The 18,255-nt window shown below is 49.8% G+C and overlaps 1 protein-coding gene across 2 annotated transcripts; it reads left to right on the forward strand.

The window, feature by feature from the left end:
* Positions 1 to 304: 304 nt before the first annotated feature.
* On the forward strand, positions 305 to 13,436 carry Chit1 (chitinase 1). 2 transcript variants are annotated; one of them, XM_021169447.1, is made up of 11 exons: positions 305 to 396; positions 1,863 to 1,892; positions 5,003 to 5,204; positions 5,781 to 5,837; positions 7,018 to 7,183; positions 7,379 to 7,503; positions 8,434 to 8,557; positions 10,183 to 10,368; positions 11,221 to 11,328; positions 12,381 to 12,507; positions 13,000 to 13,436. In XM_021169447.1, the coding sequence occupies exons 1-11, from the start codon at positions 372 to 374 to the stop codon at positions 13,242 to 13,244; spliced, it is 1,395 nt and encodes a 464-aa protein (XP_021025106.1). In that variant the 5' UTR covers positions 305 to 371; the 3' UTR covers positions 13,245 to 13,436. The 2 variants fall into 2 exon arrangements, with proteins under 2 accessions (XP_021025106.1, XP_021025114.1); XM_021169455.1 differs by lacking the exon at positions 12,381 to 12,507 and having other exon boundaries at positions 311 to 396; positions 13,108 to 13,423.
* The last annotated feature ends 4,819 nt before the right edge of the window (positions 13,437 to 18,255 follow it).

An 18,255-nucleotide genomic window follows, 5' to 3' on the forward strand; every position in this document is an offset into this window, starting at 1 on the left:
CCCCATGCAGCTTGGGGCCCCCGCACATGGTCCGGTAAACCCACAAAGAGCAGAATCGTGCTTGCCTGTGGCAGGAAGACTGGGCCCTTCCCGCTTTCTTCACTCTGCCTCCTGGTTTGGTAATAGCAAAAGCCCACGTTTCACCCTGAAATCGTTCCAGAAAAGCAAGAGTTGCCAAAGACCACTGTGTCAGGTTTGCTCAAGCCGCAGCACTGGGCATCACTACCCGCAGCCCTCCTCTCTCTCTCTCTTCCTCCCTCAGGCATTGATTTCAACATTTCTGGTTGTACTGCTGCAGGCCCGACAGAGGAGGGCAGATCAGGACCGGTGGAGCCGGTACTCACAGAGCTGATATCCCCAGAGCCTTCATCATGGTGCAGTCCCTGGCCTGGGCAGGTGCGTAGGCTTGGGCAGGGAGAGTGGAATCCATGGGTGCACGAGCCTGTGGCTCCCTCATGCTATGCAAGGAAGCAAAGGGACTCCTGAGATCTTTGCTTCACCCCACATGGCCCTGACTCCTGGCTTGGCTGTTTTCAGCTCAAGGGCGCTTGTTCCAGAAACTATAGGCCCTGTTCTGAAAATACAGTCAGTGAGCCTCTTCACTGGGAGGTTTTTGGTGTTCATTTGTCTGTTTCCCTCCTGACTATTTAGTTCAAGAACCACCAGACAAGGGTCACCTTCCCTAACTTTATATAGCTTGTCCTCCAGGAAGGCAGCCTGGGGGGCAAAGAACTCTAGATGGTCTTACAAAAATATTATTTTATATATGTATATTATATATACATATATTTATCATTTACTTGATTATGTATGTGTGTGCCTGGGTGAGTTTTAGCATACCACATGCATCCAGGTGCCCACAGTGGCCAGAAGAGGACGTCAGATCCCTTTGAATGGAGTTATAGGTGTTTGGAAGCTACCTGATGTGGGTGCTGGGGTTGAACCCAGGTCCTCTGCAAGAGCAGTAAGTGCTCTTAACCGCCAAGCCATCTCCCAACCTGTCCTTGAAAACTTAATGCAGATTTATTATTATTATTATTATTATTATTATTATTATTATTATTAAAAAGAAAAACCGGGCTGAAGAGATGGCTCAGAGGTTAAGAGCACTTACTCCTCTTCCAGAGGTCCTGAGTTCAAGTCCCAGCAACCATCAGTAATGAGATATGATGCTCTCTTCTGGTGTGTCTGAAGACAGCTACAGTGTACTCATATACATAAAATAAGTAAATAAATCTTTTTTTAAAAAAAAAGAAAGGAAGAAGCAGAGAGAAAGAGAGGAGAGAGAGAGAGAAGCAAACAAGGTCACCAGAAAGGTGGAAACAAATTCTCTGAAGGACTCTGACAGCCCTGGGTCTCCAAGGCTGCTGGGAACAGTCTTAGCCTCTTGTGGCAAGTGGTAGGAATGTGAACCTTTGGGACCAGGGGGATCAGAAATGGGGTCTCCCATTTCTGGGGTCTGCCCAGTCCTTCCAGGTGGGCTCTTCATAGCCGTGGGGTGGATTTTCCTCCTCTTCCACAGAGATGCTTTTTCTCTGCATACATGTCTGCTGGTTTCCCATAATCTCCCCCAAACCCACACCACTCTCCACTGAGGCTCTAGAGCAGCCCCAGAGCCATGAAAACTCCCACCAGTTTCCAGGATAGAGTCTGGACAGAAATGGGCCCCTGGCTGCCAAGCCCGGGTGAAGAGAGGAACGGTCTCCTCTGAGTCTTCTCTGGAAGGAGAAAGCATGGCCTATGTGAAATCATCTTTCCTCGGCTACCTGTGGCTGCCTTGCTTCTGCCAGCACAAGAGGCCTGGGCCGGTGGCTCTGAGAATGACCTCGTGACATCTGTCTTCTTTTCTTGGATTACTTCAGGTGTGATGACTCTGCTGATGGTCCAGTGGGGTAAGTGGAATGTGTGGGAGGACAGTGCTTGCTCTCTCAACCCATCCCTGTTTCTCTTATACTCCTCCATTCCAGCCACTACACATACTTGTGTGCATATACACATATACATGTGCACATACACATGCATACATGCATACATGCTCACACACACACAGTTTCTGTTTTACTCCTCCATTCTAACCACTACATACACACACATGTGCACATATACACACACATACATGTGCACAGACACATGCATACATGCACATACACACACACACACACACATTCTAACCACTACATACACACACATGTGCACATATACACACACATACATGTGCACAGACACATGCATACATGCACATACACACACACACACACACACACACACACACACACACACACTGTTTGTTATACTCCTCCATTCCAGCCACTATACATACACACATGTGCACAGACACATGCATACACACACATACATGTGCACATACACATGCATATACACACATACATGTGCACACATACATGCAAACACACACATTCAGTTTCTGTTATACTCCCTCCTCCATTCTAGCCACTACACACACATGTGAACATACACATGCACACACACACATACACACTGTTTATGTTATATGCCTTCATTCCAACCATTACACATACATGTGCACATACACATGTATGTACATACACACATACACATACCTGGCTTATATTCCTCCATTTCACCCACTACATATACACACATGCACACATGTGCACACACATACACTGTTTCTGTTTTACCCCTCCATTCCAGCCACTACACACACACACACACACACACACACACACACACACACACACAGAGAGAACTCTTGACAAACTAGGAAGACTATACTTCAAAGCTCAGCCCCCTGACCTTGTTTCCCTACGACACCACCGTTCCTTTTTCTAGAAGGTTTTTGCCTCTTCCCCAATAGCCCAGCTCCCTCCAGCCCACAGCACCAGCTGTGTCCTCTTCTCTCAAGTCTTCCTTGAGGTCCCTTGTCCCCACATCTGTGTCTCACAGCCTTGGCACACTTGCTAGTATGTTTAGCAGTTGCTATTGCTCTCCCCTTGAACTTTTTCTCCCACAGGTTCTGAGCCCAGAGGTAAGGGAACCCAAGACCAGACCTGTGGTCCAGTCCTGTAGCCTGGCAGAGATATTTGTGCTTGCAATTTACTCATGAGTGCAGAGCTGGAGAGAGTCAGAAGGGGGCTTGCATGGCAAACAAAAAAAAAAATCTAAGAGATCTCCATTGGCAACTCAGACTCCCAGGTCCCTTTCCCATCCCACCTGCTTGCTGGGCATCAGTGGTCCAGAGACGCTGGCCTCTCGGGCTCTTATTCTGAAGATGCTAGACATGCTAGGCTTAGCACTGGGTACCCATCTTCCCTCTTGGTCTCAGATGAGGAGTCAGGCAGGAGTGTGGGGTAACATGGATAGTGAGGTAGCAAGGCTGGGAATTTCTCCACATGCTGACTAAAGTCCCAGCCGCTTCCAGGCTCCATCAGTGTAGCATAATAAGAGGACTTTGTGTGCACCTGGGCTTAATGTCTGTAAGCACCTGGAACAGAGCTCACCCTATGTCAGCACTCATCAGAAGAGCAGCCATAGAGTTATCCTCTGGGTCACACTGTGTGGGCAAATACCCCCAGTTCAAGAGGAGAGAGCTAGGTTGCCTGGGCAGTAGGCTCACATACTGTAGAACCTGCTCTCACCTGCCCACTGGATCACCTCTACTGAGGAAAAGGTTTTTGTAGCATTTGATGAATGATGGCTGAGATATAGAGCCACATGAACATCCCGATTCCCTCCTGCGTGGCCCTGGGCATGTCTTCTCTGGCCTGGTCTCCTCTCTCTTTTGCTCCGAGGAGTTCACTGATCCTTGTACACACATCCCTTCTATTAAGCTCTGTTTCTAGATTACTTCTGTCAGAGCCACTGACCACCTGAAGGCTCTTCTTTCTCAGAGCTGACTATGTGCTCGGGACTGGGGCTTCATGAAAAGAGTCTCCACTTACACCCCGTCTCCTCCTCCACCTTCTCATTGACACTGGACAGAGAGGGACAGTTGGGAGGTAGTAAAGAGATCCTGTTGGAAGAAAAGGAAGTCCCAGAGCCTAGACGCCATGCTCACCACTCATCAAGCCCCTGTCATAAAATGAACGAGAGATGCCCCCAGAGTTTGTTCTGAGTGATGCAGGAATGAAGACAATTCTTGCTCTCCGATGCCCTGATCCTGGCTCAGGGATGCCCTCCAAGGGACCATCCATCAGCACTGCCCCCCTCCCCCTGACCCCCCTTGGGCAGGGGGCGTCCCTCACAGCCTTTCATGAGTTACAAGTACACCAGACACAAGCTAACTTTCCCTGCATAATATAGGCTCTTCACTAGAATCTTAGCTGTGGCATTGATAAATGTAGGCTCTCTACAAGGAATAACAAATAAATGCAAGCTACTTTAATGGAAGATTAAAGAAACATGAGCCCAGGCCTGTTGCCGGAATGCCTCTCTCTGCTACTGCACGCATTTGCATTTTAATTGGCATTGTGAAGTATTCCCAGCTGTGTTGTGACGGTTCCACCTCTCTTCCTTTGGCAAAAGAACATGTCATGTTAACTCCCTTTGGACCTTGTCTTGTGATGGGGCTGCCTAGGGCTGCCTGGGTGGGTTTCAGGGTCTGAAGCAAATAAGAAGCCTGCCTGTAGGCCCTGGCCCTAGGGACCTGGACTGTGGGCTCAGGATGTTAAGGGGTCAGGAGACCAAGATCCTAGCACCTGCTCTGCTCTCTCAGGGGTCATGCTGACTGAGAAGGGTCCCCAAATCAAGAACCTCAGGTTGTCCACGATGAAATGAACTTGATAATGAGGGTTCCAGCACTGACGGGCAGCCTGTGGCCCCCGTGACTACCCTATGTAAATGCTTTCCTTACCATGAGGTGTTTGTCTAAACAGAAGTAAGCTGTGTTTATTTCTACCTGTCAGCCCTTAGCCTCGGTACCTAAGACACTCAGGGGTGCTGTGTGCCTGGGGCAGAGGCTACCAATTCCCAGGGGCTCTTCTGACAAAAAAAAATGTTTCCCTCCTCCCTTACTGGCCAGGCTCTGCTGCAAAACTGGTCTGCTACCTCACCAACTGGTCCCAGTACCGGACGGAAGCGGCTCGGTTCTTTCCCAGGGATGTGGATCCCAACCTGTGTACCCACATCATCTTTGCTTTTGCTGGAATGAACAACCATCAGCTCAGCACTGTGGAGCACAATGACGAACTTCTCTACCAGGAGCTGAACAGCCTAAAGACTAAGTGAGCCGGAGGGGGAAAAGGGGTGATGGGTGGGCAGGTTACCCCACTCCCCACCCCAGCCCTGTCCAGAAAACCCTTCATCATGGCAGCCCTGCCGTTGAGCTGCTGTGTGGCACTGGACAGGTCACCTCATCCCTCTCTGGTAACCTATGCTTCTCTCGAAGAGATGGGGCTCTATGGGAGAACTGTAAAGGGTCCTTCTAGTTTAAATCTAAAGAAAATCGGGATTGCAAAACTCTTTCCTACTCTGGAATTTTCTTCCTCTTGGGCATGTTCTAAACATGATCCGTCTTCAGCTATCTTACAAAGCCCCTTTGAGGACTCTGGTTACTAAGTCCTCAGTCCCTTGTGTACATGCACCTGTATGAGGCTGCCCCAGTTAAGACACAGGGTCCTCAATGTCACCCACAAAGTCTTTCCTCTCCAGATCTGCTGCTGCTTGCACACTTAGGGCAAGCTAGGTACCCAGGGGCCCCGTGCAGGCTCAGGCAGGTTCCTACTGCCCCTCCCACTTATTGTTCTTGTCAGTCCTCAGAGCGGGTGAGACTCAGCCTTGCACATCTCTTGTCTTTTCAGGAACCCCAAGCTCAAGACCCTGTTAGCCGTTGGAGGCTGGACCTTTGGGACCCAGAAGTGAGTAGACACAGACACGTGGGCAGCAGAACTCGCAGATGGGAATGTGGCACACAGGCAGACAGAGTGGTCCTCAGGGAAATAGGTCAGGCCACAGCATGACAAGGGGTGTGGTCCCAGACCATGGGGCTTTTCCCTCTGGTTCTAGACCCTCAACAGGGCACAATGGCAGCTGCGCAAGCATGACTCCTGGTTGCCATAGAGATAGTCTCATCAGAATCTAAAACAACACAGAGAGTTCTGACCTCTCTAGCCCCAGTCTTCTCCTCCAGGAAGTGGGGGGAGAGAGACCAGGGATTCCATTCAGCATGCAGTGTGCTTTCTGAGTTCTCAATGGGATATCTTGTCAGTGAGATTGAGCTTGGCCGCTAAATTATTGTCCATTTCTGTAATTGTTTTTATTTACAGTGATAATGAAACTAGAAATCTAGAAAAAAAAATCTACAATATCTAGTTCCCAAAGCTTTAAACATTTAAGAAAATATTTTTGGACCATAAGACCTTTTGAGAATCTGATTAATGTCATGACACAATTTCCCAAAATAACACATATTTTTTTTATTAACATTGTTAGGATTTTTAGCTTGGCATTACAAGACATGGACCTAAGAATTGACACCATTCATTTAAGTTAGAAGTTAATAAAAGTAAATCAAAATAGAATCAATCTGTAAAAAGTTACAATTCTTAAGAAGCCTAAGCATTCTTTGGGGTCCACTGGGGAAGGAAGATGGGGGAGAGGGGTCCCCAGGCTAATGTGGAGATTGGGGAAGAGCTCTGTAGAGTACAAAGGTAACCTGCCAGGGAGCTCAAATGGGGGTCCCCAGCTCCCCGCTAGTCTCCTTATTTGTCCCCCTAACTACATGGGAGACAATCTGTGCGGGGAGGAGGAGAGGGTGGGGATAATTTTGATTGACAACGAAACAGTCAGGGACTGCAAGGGGATTGGAGCAGCGCCAGTGACAGTGACATTAGGGTTAGAAGGCACTTCTGTTGTTCCTTTTCTTAACCAGGCCCTTAACCTGTCAGCAAGTACCCCAGCTGCCCCCAGGTAGCTATCCTAGAACCCTTTCTTGTCTAAACACATGATTGGGACCCCAAGAACTCTCCTATTTGCCCTTGAGCAAGACAGTGACCTGTCTAGCCCCAGTCAGGCCACACCCCTTCCATCATTCCACAGGTTCACAGACATGGTGGCCACCGCCAGCAACCGGCAGACCTTTGTGAAGTCAGCCCTAAGTTTCCTGCGCACTCAAGGTTTTGATGGCCTTGACCTTGACTGGGAGTTCCCAGGTGGACGTGGGAGCCCCACAGTAGACAAAGAGAGATTCACAGCCCTGATACAGGTATGGCTGGGAGGGACTAGGGTCAATCAGTCTGCTGAGTGACTCAGGGTGGTGGTCCTATCATGTTTGAGGGCTGCTCTGCCCCCAGGGCCAGCAGCTTCAGACTGCAGAATGTGAACACCTATCAGGGAGTGGGTAATAGCATAGAGGGTCCTGCTAGCTCCTGCCTCTACCTTCACCCTGTTCTTCCCACAGGACTTGGCCAAAGCCTTCCAGGAGGAAGCCCAGTCCTCAGGGAAGGAACGCCTCCTTCTGACTGCAGCTGTACCGAGTGATCGAGGCCTGGTGGATGCCGGCTACGAGGTGGACAAGATTGCCCAGTGAGTCTCACAAACCCCCATGTTCTCCAAGGCTGGAGCAGCCCAGGATGGTTGAGCATTCCAGAAACAAAGCAGATCTCTGCTTGCAAGGCATGACTTCCAGTTGTTATCACGTGACTGAGAAGTCACTTCTTTCTGTGTTGGCTACACTGCACTATTTCAGATCCTTTCTGTGGGTGTGTGAGGATGGTTAGGTGGTCTTTGTTCTTCCCTTCCTCTGGTACTCACAGGGTTCAAGAAAGAACACACTTGGGGCAGGAGGAGGGAGATCACAACCCTTAAGCATCTCCAAGAATATGGGAGGTCACGGGTTAGCTCCTCGGTGGGGTGTGTGGAGCTGCAGCCCCTATGACGCTTGAGAGATGGTACACCGGTGCATACATTTATTCCCAGCATTCAGGAGGTAAGGGCAGGCAAGTCCCTATGAGTCTGAAACCAGCCTGCTCTTCACTGATTTCCAGGCCAGCTACATAGAGAGAGATGCTGTGAGTGTGTGTGTGTGTGTGTGTGTGTGAGTGTGTGTGTGTGTGCAAGCTTGTTAGAAATGCAGCCTGCTATAGAGAGAGATGCTGTGAGTGTGTGTGTGTGTGTGTGTGTGTATGTGTGTGTGTGAGTGTGTGTGTGTGTGCAAGCTTGTTAGAAATGCAGCCTGCTGAGTGAAAGCCTACATTTTAGTGAGATTCTCAGGGGACTTGTGAAATGTTAAAGCTCTGGAAGCACTGAGCTAGATTGCTTCCAAAATGGTAAAATCGAACCAGTTCTCTTGCATAGAACAGAAAACACCTGAGGGTGCTGATGTGGGCGGTGGGGGGCAGGACATCGAAGACAATGTCCAACACCACAGTGGGAATGGGAATGGTCTGAGGGTAAGAGATAGAGAAAGTCCTTATCTCTCCTTCTTGTTCCCACCCCTTCCCATGTCTCCTGCAGGAGCTTGGATTTCATGAACCTTATGGCCTACGACTTCCACAACTCCTTGGAAAAGACCACAGGGCATAACAGCCCCCTCTACAAAAGGCAAGGAGAAAGTGGGGCAGCTGCTGAGCAAAACGTGGTAAGTGGTTGGTGGGATGAGGCGGCGGCAGGGGAGGGGGGGGTCTTCTGTCCAGCAGGACCTGGGTAGTGGCCTTGTTTGAACCCAATTTCCTAATGGAAAACAAAACCAGGAAAACCAAGGACCAGGCTTTTCCTGTTGTCTCGTTTGCTGGCTTTATTCTGTCCCATGCCATTTCTGAGGGGAAGGTGTCACTTCTCTGCAGGATCTTAGCTGACAACAGAGAAAGTCACTTTAATGACATCAGACACACAAGGGACTGATGTGGAAGCTTCCTTGGAACTTGACTCTATAGCCAGTATGACCCCCACATGTTTCACATCCATCCCTTGCCCAAGGTTGATAACACTGCAAGGGACATCACTTGAGGAGGAACAACCAGGCCCTGGAAGGACAGACTGGTCTTAAACTGGAGCTGGGATTTCCTGCCCATCTCTTTTTCTCTGAGAAGTCTGGATAGCTTATATATGCCCAGACTATAGTCACAGGTCAAGAATAACAATACTATTTCTCTTTCTTAAGACAGCCACCACGGCGCTCCCTAAATTTGGAATGCCTTTTGCTTTTGGTGTCCTGTATCTGAGAGGGCAGGAGTAGGACATTTTTATCTCTCTGGCTCTTTCACAAAGTTGATACTGTGGGTTAGAGGGCCACATCAGACCAGACTGTGTACCTCATCTGGAAAACAGAATGGGTTTTGAAGGAAGTTAAACAGCTCAGTTCAGTGGAGGACACAAAGACACAAAGCCTATTGCTGTTTGGGGCTGACGTCCATCAGCCGGGTATTCTCTGGGCTGGAAAAGGAAGGGTTTTGCCTTTGACCACATGTCTTCTACTTGCCAATTGTGTGTCTGAGAACTGCTTCCGGCCAGTCTCCCCTGACTAAACATATGTAAGATGTGTCATTCAGGGACCCGAGTTTTTCTCTCAGAACCTTGGGGTTTGGTCATGGGTAATTTATTCAGACTAACAAAAAGAAATCAATGCAATGAAAACTGCCTTTACCGAAGAGGCCCAGACTCACCATGTGGACACTGAGCCACAGTATCGGCCAGAAGGACACATTTTCATTTTTCAATAGTGACTCAGCATCACTAGATCCAATGTCTCTTCCAGCCACAGGCCTAGAATTACACATCTGTTATCACACGATTGTGGGTAGACACCAGGGATGCCAACCCAAGCCCCCGACCTTGTTCCCAGGTGAAACGTCTCACCATACTAGTTAACAGAGAACATGCTCACAGTTTGCTGTGTCACTTCTGCTAGCCTCACGTATGCCCTTACATTGCCAAGTGAGGCAGGGATCTCTGCCTTCTTTCTACAGTGATGTATTCCAGGCCTCTGGGAAAGAGCCTGGTGCATAGGGGACTGTCGGTGACTACTTGTTGGGTACATGGTTGACTGGTTTCAAATCCCCAAATCTGGCTATTGAACCTCGCAGCTTCTCTCATAGGGTGTAGGAGTCTAAAGTGGAAATGAAAGAAGATGGATATAAACGGATGCCTATGAAGAGCCTTGGGTCTAGCAGGGGAGATCCAGCCCCCCTTGATCCCTCTAGAACCCCATTCTTAGGCAACCAAAACCAAGGTAAAGACAGATAAGCAGGCCCCCTTCTCTACCAGGATGCTGCTGTGACGCTCTGGCTGCAGAAGGGGACCCCTGCCAGCAAACTGATCCTTGGCATGCCTACCTATGGACGCTCTTTCACCTTGGCCTCCTCATCAGACAATGGAGTTGGGGCCCCAGCCACAGGGCCTGGTGCCCCAGGCCCCTATACGAAGGACAAAGGGGTCCTGGCTTACTATGAGGTAAGAGGACTTTTAGCTACCCTGAATATGCTAGAGGACTCCTGATCGTTAAGAGGGCTTCTCCTGTCATTTCTGAGGAAGGTGGCTTGCATGGAGAATTTCGGCCAAGGGAACTCTATCCCACCCTGAGCCCCTTGTGTATATCTTTAAGCTCGGAAGCCTGGAGTTTAAATCTGCAGTCCTAGGTGACCCCACAGGCCTACGATGTTCTCTAGGCTTCCTCAGATGGGAATTTCTAATCTCCAGTCTCCTCTTGGCATGAGGGGACAGGAACTGTTAATCCCAAAGATTCCAGAAAGACCACTGACCCAAACCATCCAAGCCAAATTAATTAAAGCAAGCAATTAATTAAAACAAGTTTTTTTTGGTTTTTGTTTTATTTGTGTACACAGCCGGCTTCCTCCTAAGGAAGGGTTCAAGAAGTCAGCAGTGGGCATGGGGAAGATAAGGGTTTGTATAGTTTAGGCATAGGGAGTTTCCAAATGGGAGATTTGGCAGGCAAACAGGTGGGGTCACGGAAGCAGAACATAATAAGCACTACAGACCAATCATGACACCTCCCAAAACAAAGGCGTAACTGCAAGGTGGTCTTACCAAGGTGGTCACAACAATGGGTGGTCATAACAACATTTTTGAAACAAAGTTATGGCTGCCATTTTCTGGAACAGGCAGTCCAGAACCATTTGTAGTTAAAGTTACAGGTGGGGCCTAGAAATAGAGATTTAATCACAAACAGGAATGAGCCTACTTTGTGTTTACTAGAAGGTGGTTTTTAAGCCTAAGATGGAGGCAGGCTTGTTTGTCAGTACCTAACTAGTGTTATTCTTTCCTAACACACCTCTGTTCCTGCAGGCCTGCTCCTGGAAGGAAGTACACAGAATTGAGGACCAGAAGGTGCCTTATGCCTTCCAGGACAACCAATGGGTGGGCTTTGACGATGTGGAAAGCTTCAAAGCCAAGGTGAGGCCCAGCCCTGCTGGGAGAAGGCGGCCCATCAATAACACCAGCACTTAATCTGTCTTCAAGGATGAGTGTTCTTGTAAATGCCCCAACATTTCACCCTCTTCATGTGACAGCATCCTGAACATTTATCATCTATTGATAAAGACACAGTGAAGGCTGGGGATGTAGCTCAGGGCTAAAGCATCTGCCTGGCACGTACAAGGCCCATGGTTTAAGCCTCAGTACAGAGAAACACACACACACACACACAGACACACACAGACACACACACACACACACAGAGAGAGAGAGAGAGAGAGAGAGAGAGAGAGAGAGAGAGAGAGATCTACACTGAGTAGTCCTCTCTTGGCAAGATTTGTATTTTACCAAAATACTAACTCTACAGACACATGGAAAGGAGAAATGTGCATGGTGGAACCTGTGACTTTTATCCAGTCTGTTGGCCACATTTGGAACATATGTGTGCCATTGATTTACTTATAGGACCCTTTCATCCTGTCTAATATGGGCTCCTTAATGTGTTTCCCGGCCTCTCTTCCTGAGTTGATGCTTAGCTCCTGAAGGAACAGCGACACTTGTCTGTGAACAGACCTCTTGGGGCAGACAGCAGCAGGCAGGGTCTCTCAGAAACGCAGATGACGCGCTCTGTGGGAATCTAGAAAAGAGTAGAAGCTGTTTAGGGAGGAAGGATTGTACGGGAAGTGTGCTTGGGGCAAGCCCTAAAGCTCAGAAGATAGGCAGGTGTCCAGGGAGGAGACTGTGGGCAGTCGGGAGGGAGCAGGAACGAGTGGACCACGAGAACAAGGTGACCCGTGAAGAAGAGGGGGGTCAGCTCCCAGCCCTCTCTGCAAACGTCATGGTGCTCTCTGAGGGAACGCCCAGCTCAGCGCATTCCCTCAGGGACCCTCAGGGTAACAAGGACCTGAAGCAGTGAAGGCCAAGCTTGCTTCAGAACTTTAGGGAAGCTGAGACCTGATCCCCTGTGGTAACTGAGCCTGTAGCAACCAGTAGACAAGATTTTAATCACCCACATCTGCTCACACCCACAGGCTGCCTACCTGAAACAGAAGGGGCTGGGAGGAGCCATGGTCTGGGTCCTGGACTTGGATGACTTCAAGGGTTCCTTCTGCAACCAGGGCCCGTACCCTCTCATCCGGACACTACAGCAGGAACTAAGTGAGTAAAGGGTTGAATTCAGAGAGTGGGGTGCACACTCTCCCCCCCTCATAAGCCTTTCTGAGGAAACACCATTACCCAAAATTGTGATTCCTCAAAGTTCATGCACACGAGTAGCTAGGGAAACTGTTGAAACCCCATGCTTCGCGCTGTTTCCCGTTTCCTGCTGACAATACCTTACGGGGGTGTAGTAACAGGGATTCCTCCCAAAGGTCTCTGCTCTTATCAAGAAGAAAGCCAACCCTCACCCTGTCGTATGCAGCCCGTAGGTGCCCCTCGTTGGTATATGGCTGGGTATGTGGTCACCAGCTGCCTACTACTGTGTGGCACAGGTTGTCTTCCAGACAGTGCCCGGCTGCAGGTTGTGGCTGCGGTCTGGATGTGGGGGCAGGGGTGCTGGGCTGCCTCCTCCAGTGGTTGCTGCTGTGTGCTCCACCTGTGGTTTGGAATCTTGTTGGGCCAACATTGCTTGAATCATCCTTGTCTTTCTAGATCTTCCATCCGAGACTCCAAGGAGCCCAGAACAGGAAATACCTGAGCCACGCCCATCTTCTAAGCCAGAGCAGGGACCCAGCCCAAGGCTAGATAACTTCTGCCAAGGCAAAGCTGATGGGGTCTACCCCAACCCTGGAGACGAGTCCACTTACTACAACTGTGGAGGGGGGCGGCTTTTTCAGCAGAGCTGTCCCCCAGGCCTGGTGTTTAGAGCCTCTTGCAAATGTTGTACCTGGAGCTAAGTTCCTGGAACCCCATCCAACTCCAGTCTGAGGCCAGGCTTGGGGTCCCCCACCAGTCTGCCTCTGCTTTGCCGGGGGCCTGCAGGCCTCTCTGTTCCTTCCATGCCCCTGCCTCTGGCCAGTTTCTTGGTTTCCTTTTTGTCTCTTCTGGGCTTCCTCTTTACCTGAAAAATAAATATATTTTTCACCCCTGGCATTGTGACTTAAAGAAGCTCTCTCAGGACAGTGTTTGTTGGGGGTTGGGGGTGGGGGTCGGGGGAGGGGGTATGGGGAAGGACCAAGAGGAAAGGGCTGCACACAGTAGGCAAAGGTCAGAGGAAAGGGCTGCACACAGTAGGCAAAGGTCAGAGGAAAGGATGGCACACAGTAGGCAAAGGTCAGAGCCAGAATTGCATTTCCGATGTGCCTGGCCCCATGAAAGTCTCCTCACTGAGTCCACCAGCCAGCAAGCATCCTCCAGGATACGGGTGGCTGCGTACAAGGCCTGGCCAGATCCACTTGTAGGAGCCTTTGGGGAAAGAGATGCTTAACCTCTGCTAAACTGTTATTTCCCAAATGGACACAAGGTGGCAGCAGAGAAGAGCTTTTCCCAGTTTACTGCTCTGCGTCCACCAGTGAAGCCATCAGTCCACGGAGTCACTCATGAGCCTGTCAGGGCTTGGGAGCTCCATAAAGAAGACCCTGAACTAAACGCTCACTTTGAAATGAACCCTGTTGGGGGCCTTTCACGTGCCTCACCTCAACCACCACTCCCAGTAGGTAGAGGACACAGAACGATCATTATCTGCATTTTACCAGCATCTCAGATGAAGTCTGATTCTAGCCAGTTCTGAGTCCAGAACAAAGGCTTAAAATGGGCCAAGGCAAGCGTGTGCCCCCAGGGTCATCTATTAAAGAGTGATCTAATAGGCCGTGGGGTGCCTACAACCCCAGTGCTGAGGGTGAAGCAGGAGGAACTTGAGCACTAGGCTAGCTTGGGCTATGTAGTGAGACATTGTTTCCAAAACAAAAAACAAAAACAAAACAAAAAAAAACAAAAAACAAAACAAAAAGAAAAGAATAAGCAAGTAACATGTATCCCTGCAGCACCTTGATTGTTGCGTTTAAAGAAAACCTTCATTCCCTAAAGTCTATCTTGTTACGCACTTGCTGGAAGCCTGGTTTGGGGTTGGGAATGAGTTAGGTGGGAGAGAGGTGAGTTGTAACCACAAGAGTGTCTAAGTGAGAGGTGACACATGGCCTGGGCTGAGGCAGGGACTGTGGGTCTGGGGAGGAAACAGGGGCGTGAAGACCAGGGAGAAGCCATGGAGCCTACGCTCCTATGGATAAAACCAGCACTTGCCCACTTGTGCCCACTGCCTGTCCTCTGGCCTTCTCTGTTTAGAGCAAGATCCAGGGGCAGCTTCCTATGGCACACGTGTGACAGCAGAGATAACTGTAGGCCCACTAATGGCTTCAGCTTGAGGTTCCCTCTCTGTGGGATGGATGGGGCCACTCCTGCTGTCTGCGTGACTGAAGCAGGTATCCACTGTCTTCCTGGGAGTCCGTATTCTTCCCTCTTTCTTTATCTTGCGTCTGCTGGTTAAATCATGAAACAAATAGTCTACTATCAGTAAAAGTGCTCTCCTGGGTGGGCAGATGGCCAAAGTCCTCCCAGATACCAAACCTTTTGTCTGTGCTGGTTTTATCTATAGGAGAGTAGGCTCTGTGGCTTCTCCCTGGTCTTCATGCCCCTGTTCCTCCCCAGATCCACAGTCCCTGCCTCAGCCAGGGCCACATGTCACCTCTCACTCAGATCAGGCTTTTTCCTGGTCTCTCTGCTCCCTGATCCTCCCTTCTCTAGTCTCTTCTGCACACCTAATCAGCTCAGTCTTTAGAAATGAAGGATCTAAGCCAACCACTTCCCTTGCTAAGAACTCCAAACAGCTTTCCCAACCCGAAGAATAAAGTCCGGATCGTCGACTGTGTCAAGACCCCTTGTCAGCCCCGCCTCCTGCTATCATGCACACTGATTGGGTCCCCTGGTACCCAGTTTTCAGCCTTAGTTAACCTTAGTCATCCAGATGCCAGCATGCAGCCTCCGGGCAGCCACCACTACCCTGTTTACTCTGGAAGGATCCTTCTGAGCCTGAAGCACTTAGCAAACCTAAAGCCAACTGTGCTTACCCTGATCCTTCCACCCCTACCGTGGGCCCTGGGCCCCTCTGGCTCTGTGTCCTTCCATTACAGTTGGGTCTCTCGGCACAAAGCAAGCATCCATAATATTTCAATCCATATGCTGGGTGGACATAGCAGGGTGGAGCAATGTGCAGCATTGGGTGGGGGTGCAGAGAGGGTAGTGTGAAGTGTTCAGGGCTGGGCTTTCCAAGGGCCAGGATTCAATATTCAGCAGACAAGGAGCAAATGAGACCCTTTCGGGTGATGGTGAGGGCTACAGTAGGAGGCCTGCGTGGCTCGATATTGAAACCCAGTGTGGGTGTGACCATTGTGCGGAGCAGTTTGAAAGATCCCTCAGTAGGGGGGTCCAGGAGGACCTGCCCATCTCATCCTCAGATGTTGGGTCATTGTGGGTGGCCAGCCCTTCCCTGGTTGCTTTGTTGACTGAACCCCAGAGCCCCAACCTTGGCCGCTCTTCTAAAATGCCACTTCATTTGATTTGCCCTGGCTGTGGTCCTTCCTCTAGCATGAAGGATCCCAGCTCAGTGCCCGTGACTGTGGCCTCATGCATGGGTCTCCAAGAACCATACCTACATCCCTGAATCTTAGTCCAATAGATGAGACCAATCAGGCCAGTTTTCACCTGAGTGGTGGCGTTGTGGGTAAGAACAGCCGTGGTTAGGGATCCTGGGCCACTGTTTTGTTTGCTGGCCTCAGTTCAGGCTAGCTCAGTCACTGCCCAGGCTCTGCACACTCCAGAGCTGAACCAGCTCTGCACCGCGTGGCTCAGTTCAACATCCCTCGTAGCCACTCCCTGCTGCACTGGCTCGCTTGTGTCTTTCTCTGGCTCCTCCCTCCACCCTGTGCTTTAACATCTGTCCTTGATAGTTCTAGTCACCCTCACAAGGTCAGCCTTGGTTTTTTCTCCTGAAGGCACCTGGGCCTGGGCACATCAAAGATGGTTCCTGCTACCCTGCAGCACGGGCTACATCATTCACATCTGCCACTGGGGTTCCCCGTGGACAGTGAACTCTGCTCCCAGAACATGGACACTGGTCCTCTCCTTCCATTACACATGTTTGAAGCTGAATAAGAATATGATCACTTATAGTGGGAAATAACCTTGAACTTTTGATCCCACCTCAACCTCTCAAGTGCTGGCATTGCAGGTGGGAACTGCCATTCCCATTTTATGCATTGCTGGGGATTGTACACCATGGTGTGTGTGTGTGTGTGTGTGTGTGTGTGTGTTATCTTCAGGTACAGAAACCACTTCTGCACCCTAGAGACACCCCCCCATACCGAATTACCCTTGCACGACAGGACACTGCCCTCCCAAGCTTATCTATTAAACATCATTTGTCCTTTTTTTCCTAAGATTTATTTATTTAATGTAGGTAAGTGCTCTAGCTGCATTTACACCTCTAGGCCAGAAGAGGGCACCAGATCTCATTATAGATGCTTATGAGATATCATGTGGTTGCTGGGAATTGAACTCAGGTCCTCTGGAAGAGCAGCCAGTGCTCTTAACGGCTGAGCCACCTCCAGCCCCCATCACTCGTCCTTTTAATAACTCTTCTTACCTGACTGACTGAGGACCACACAAAGCATGACTTAGTCACATGACAAATATTTACAGAGTGAACGGAAGTCCTCTAATACTCCCCATGTCCCTATAACGTATCATGCCATCATCCTCTGGTTGCCAGGTCAATGTGTGGCGAAGCTGTGGTTTAGATGCTGCTCTAGGTAAGACCCACAGCCTAGGTTTGTGCTCACCCACAGTGGACATTGTCTTCCTGGGTTAAAGCCTGCACAATGTGATTGTCTCCTTTATCTTCTGTCCTGGGCAGACCTGAGGCTTTGTGTGCTGGGCATCTATCTACTCATGCATCTGTGCTGGGTTATCCACACATCACTGTGTGCCTTAGTGTCTCACTGTCACTCCTATAGGACCTCCAATGCCGGCACAGGTTCTAGGGCCATATCCAAGACAAGACAGTGAGGGAGTCAGGGCCTGTCCCAGGCCTACCTGTTGCTCCCTATCCCTCTCCTGCCTTTAAACTGCAGCTCTTTTCTCTAAAACATCTGGTTATACAGTTTGCCTCGGTATATTAGATTTATAAAGCCAAAAGCTATAAGCCTCTCTTGAACATTTACCATGTGCCAGCAGACGGCTGGGGCTTGTGAGGTGGCAGTGGGGTTACAGGAATGGGGCCTGTCTAACAACATTTGCAGTTGGTGGGAGGGCCAGCAAGGTCAAAGAGTAAGATAGGTCAGTCCCAGAGGGAGGGGGAATGTGGGGCACTGTGTAGAGTGCAGGCCCATGGGGGTGATAAGGGGCAGGCCAAGTCTGGTCTTATTGTAACTATTATTTAGTTCTCTACATACAAGGTGCCCTGGGTGACTTCCTGCTCAGCCCTCCTCTCTTTCTGAAGTTTCGCAGGCATCACCCTAAGCCAGCCTTCTTCTCGGTACCCACCAGTCTGTTGTTGACTCAGCAAGCATTTAACGTATATAGTAGCTAATGAAGCCCAGTGTGACCTCTGTGCCCAGGCTTGAATCGTTAGTGCTGGACTTGAAGTGCAGAGTTTGAAGAGAATGCGTGGCTAAGGGCCTGAGAGATGCTCAGAGGTTAGAGAGCACTGGCTGCCCTTCCAGATGACAGGGCCTGGGTTCTATTCCAGCACCCACGTGTTGGCTCACAACAGCCTGTAATTCCAGTTCCAGGGGGTCTGACGCCCTCTTCTGCTCCTCCATGGGCAGTGCACGCAAGCGGTGCACAGACACACATGCAAGACAGAACACCCATACACACAAAATAAAAGTAAATTTTTTTTTTAAGAAAAAGAAG

The sequence above is a fragment of the Mus caroli genome, chromosome 1 (assembly GCF_900094665.2).
Source record: "Mus caroli chromosome 1, CAROLI_EIJ_v1.1, whole genome shotgun sequence".
In the NCBI taxonomy this organism is placed as follows: Eukaryota; Metazoa; Chordata; class Mammalia; order Rodentia; family Muridae; genus Mus; species Mus caroli.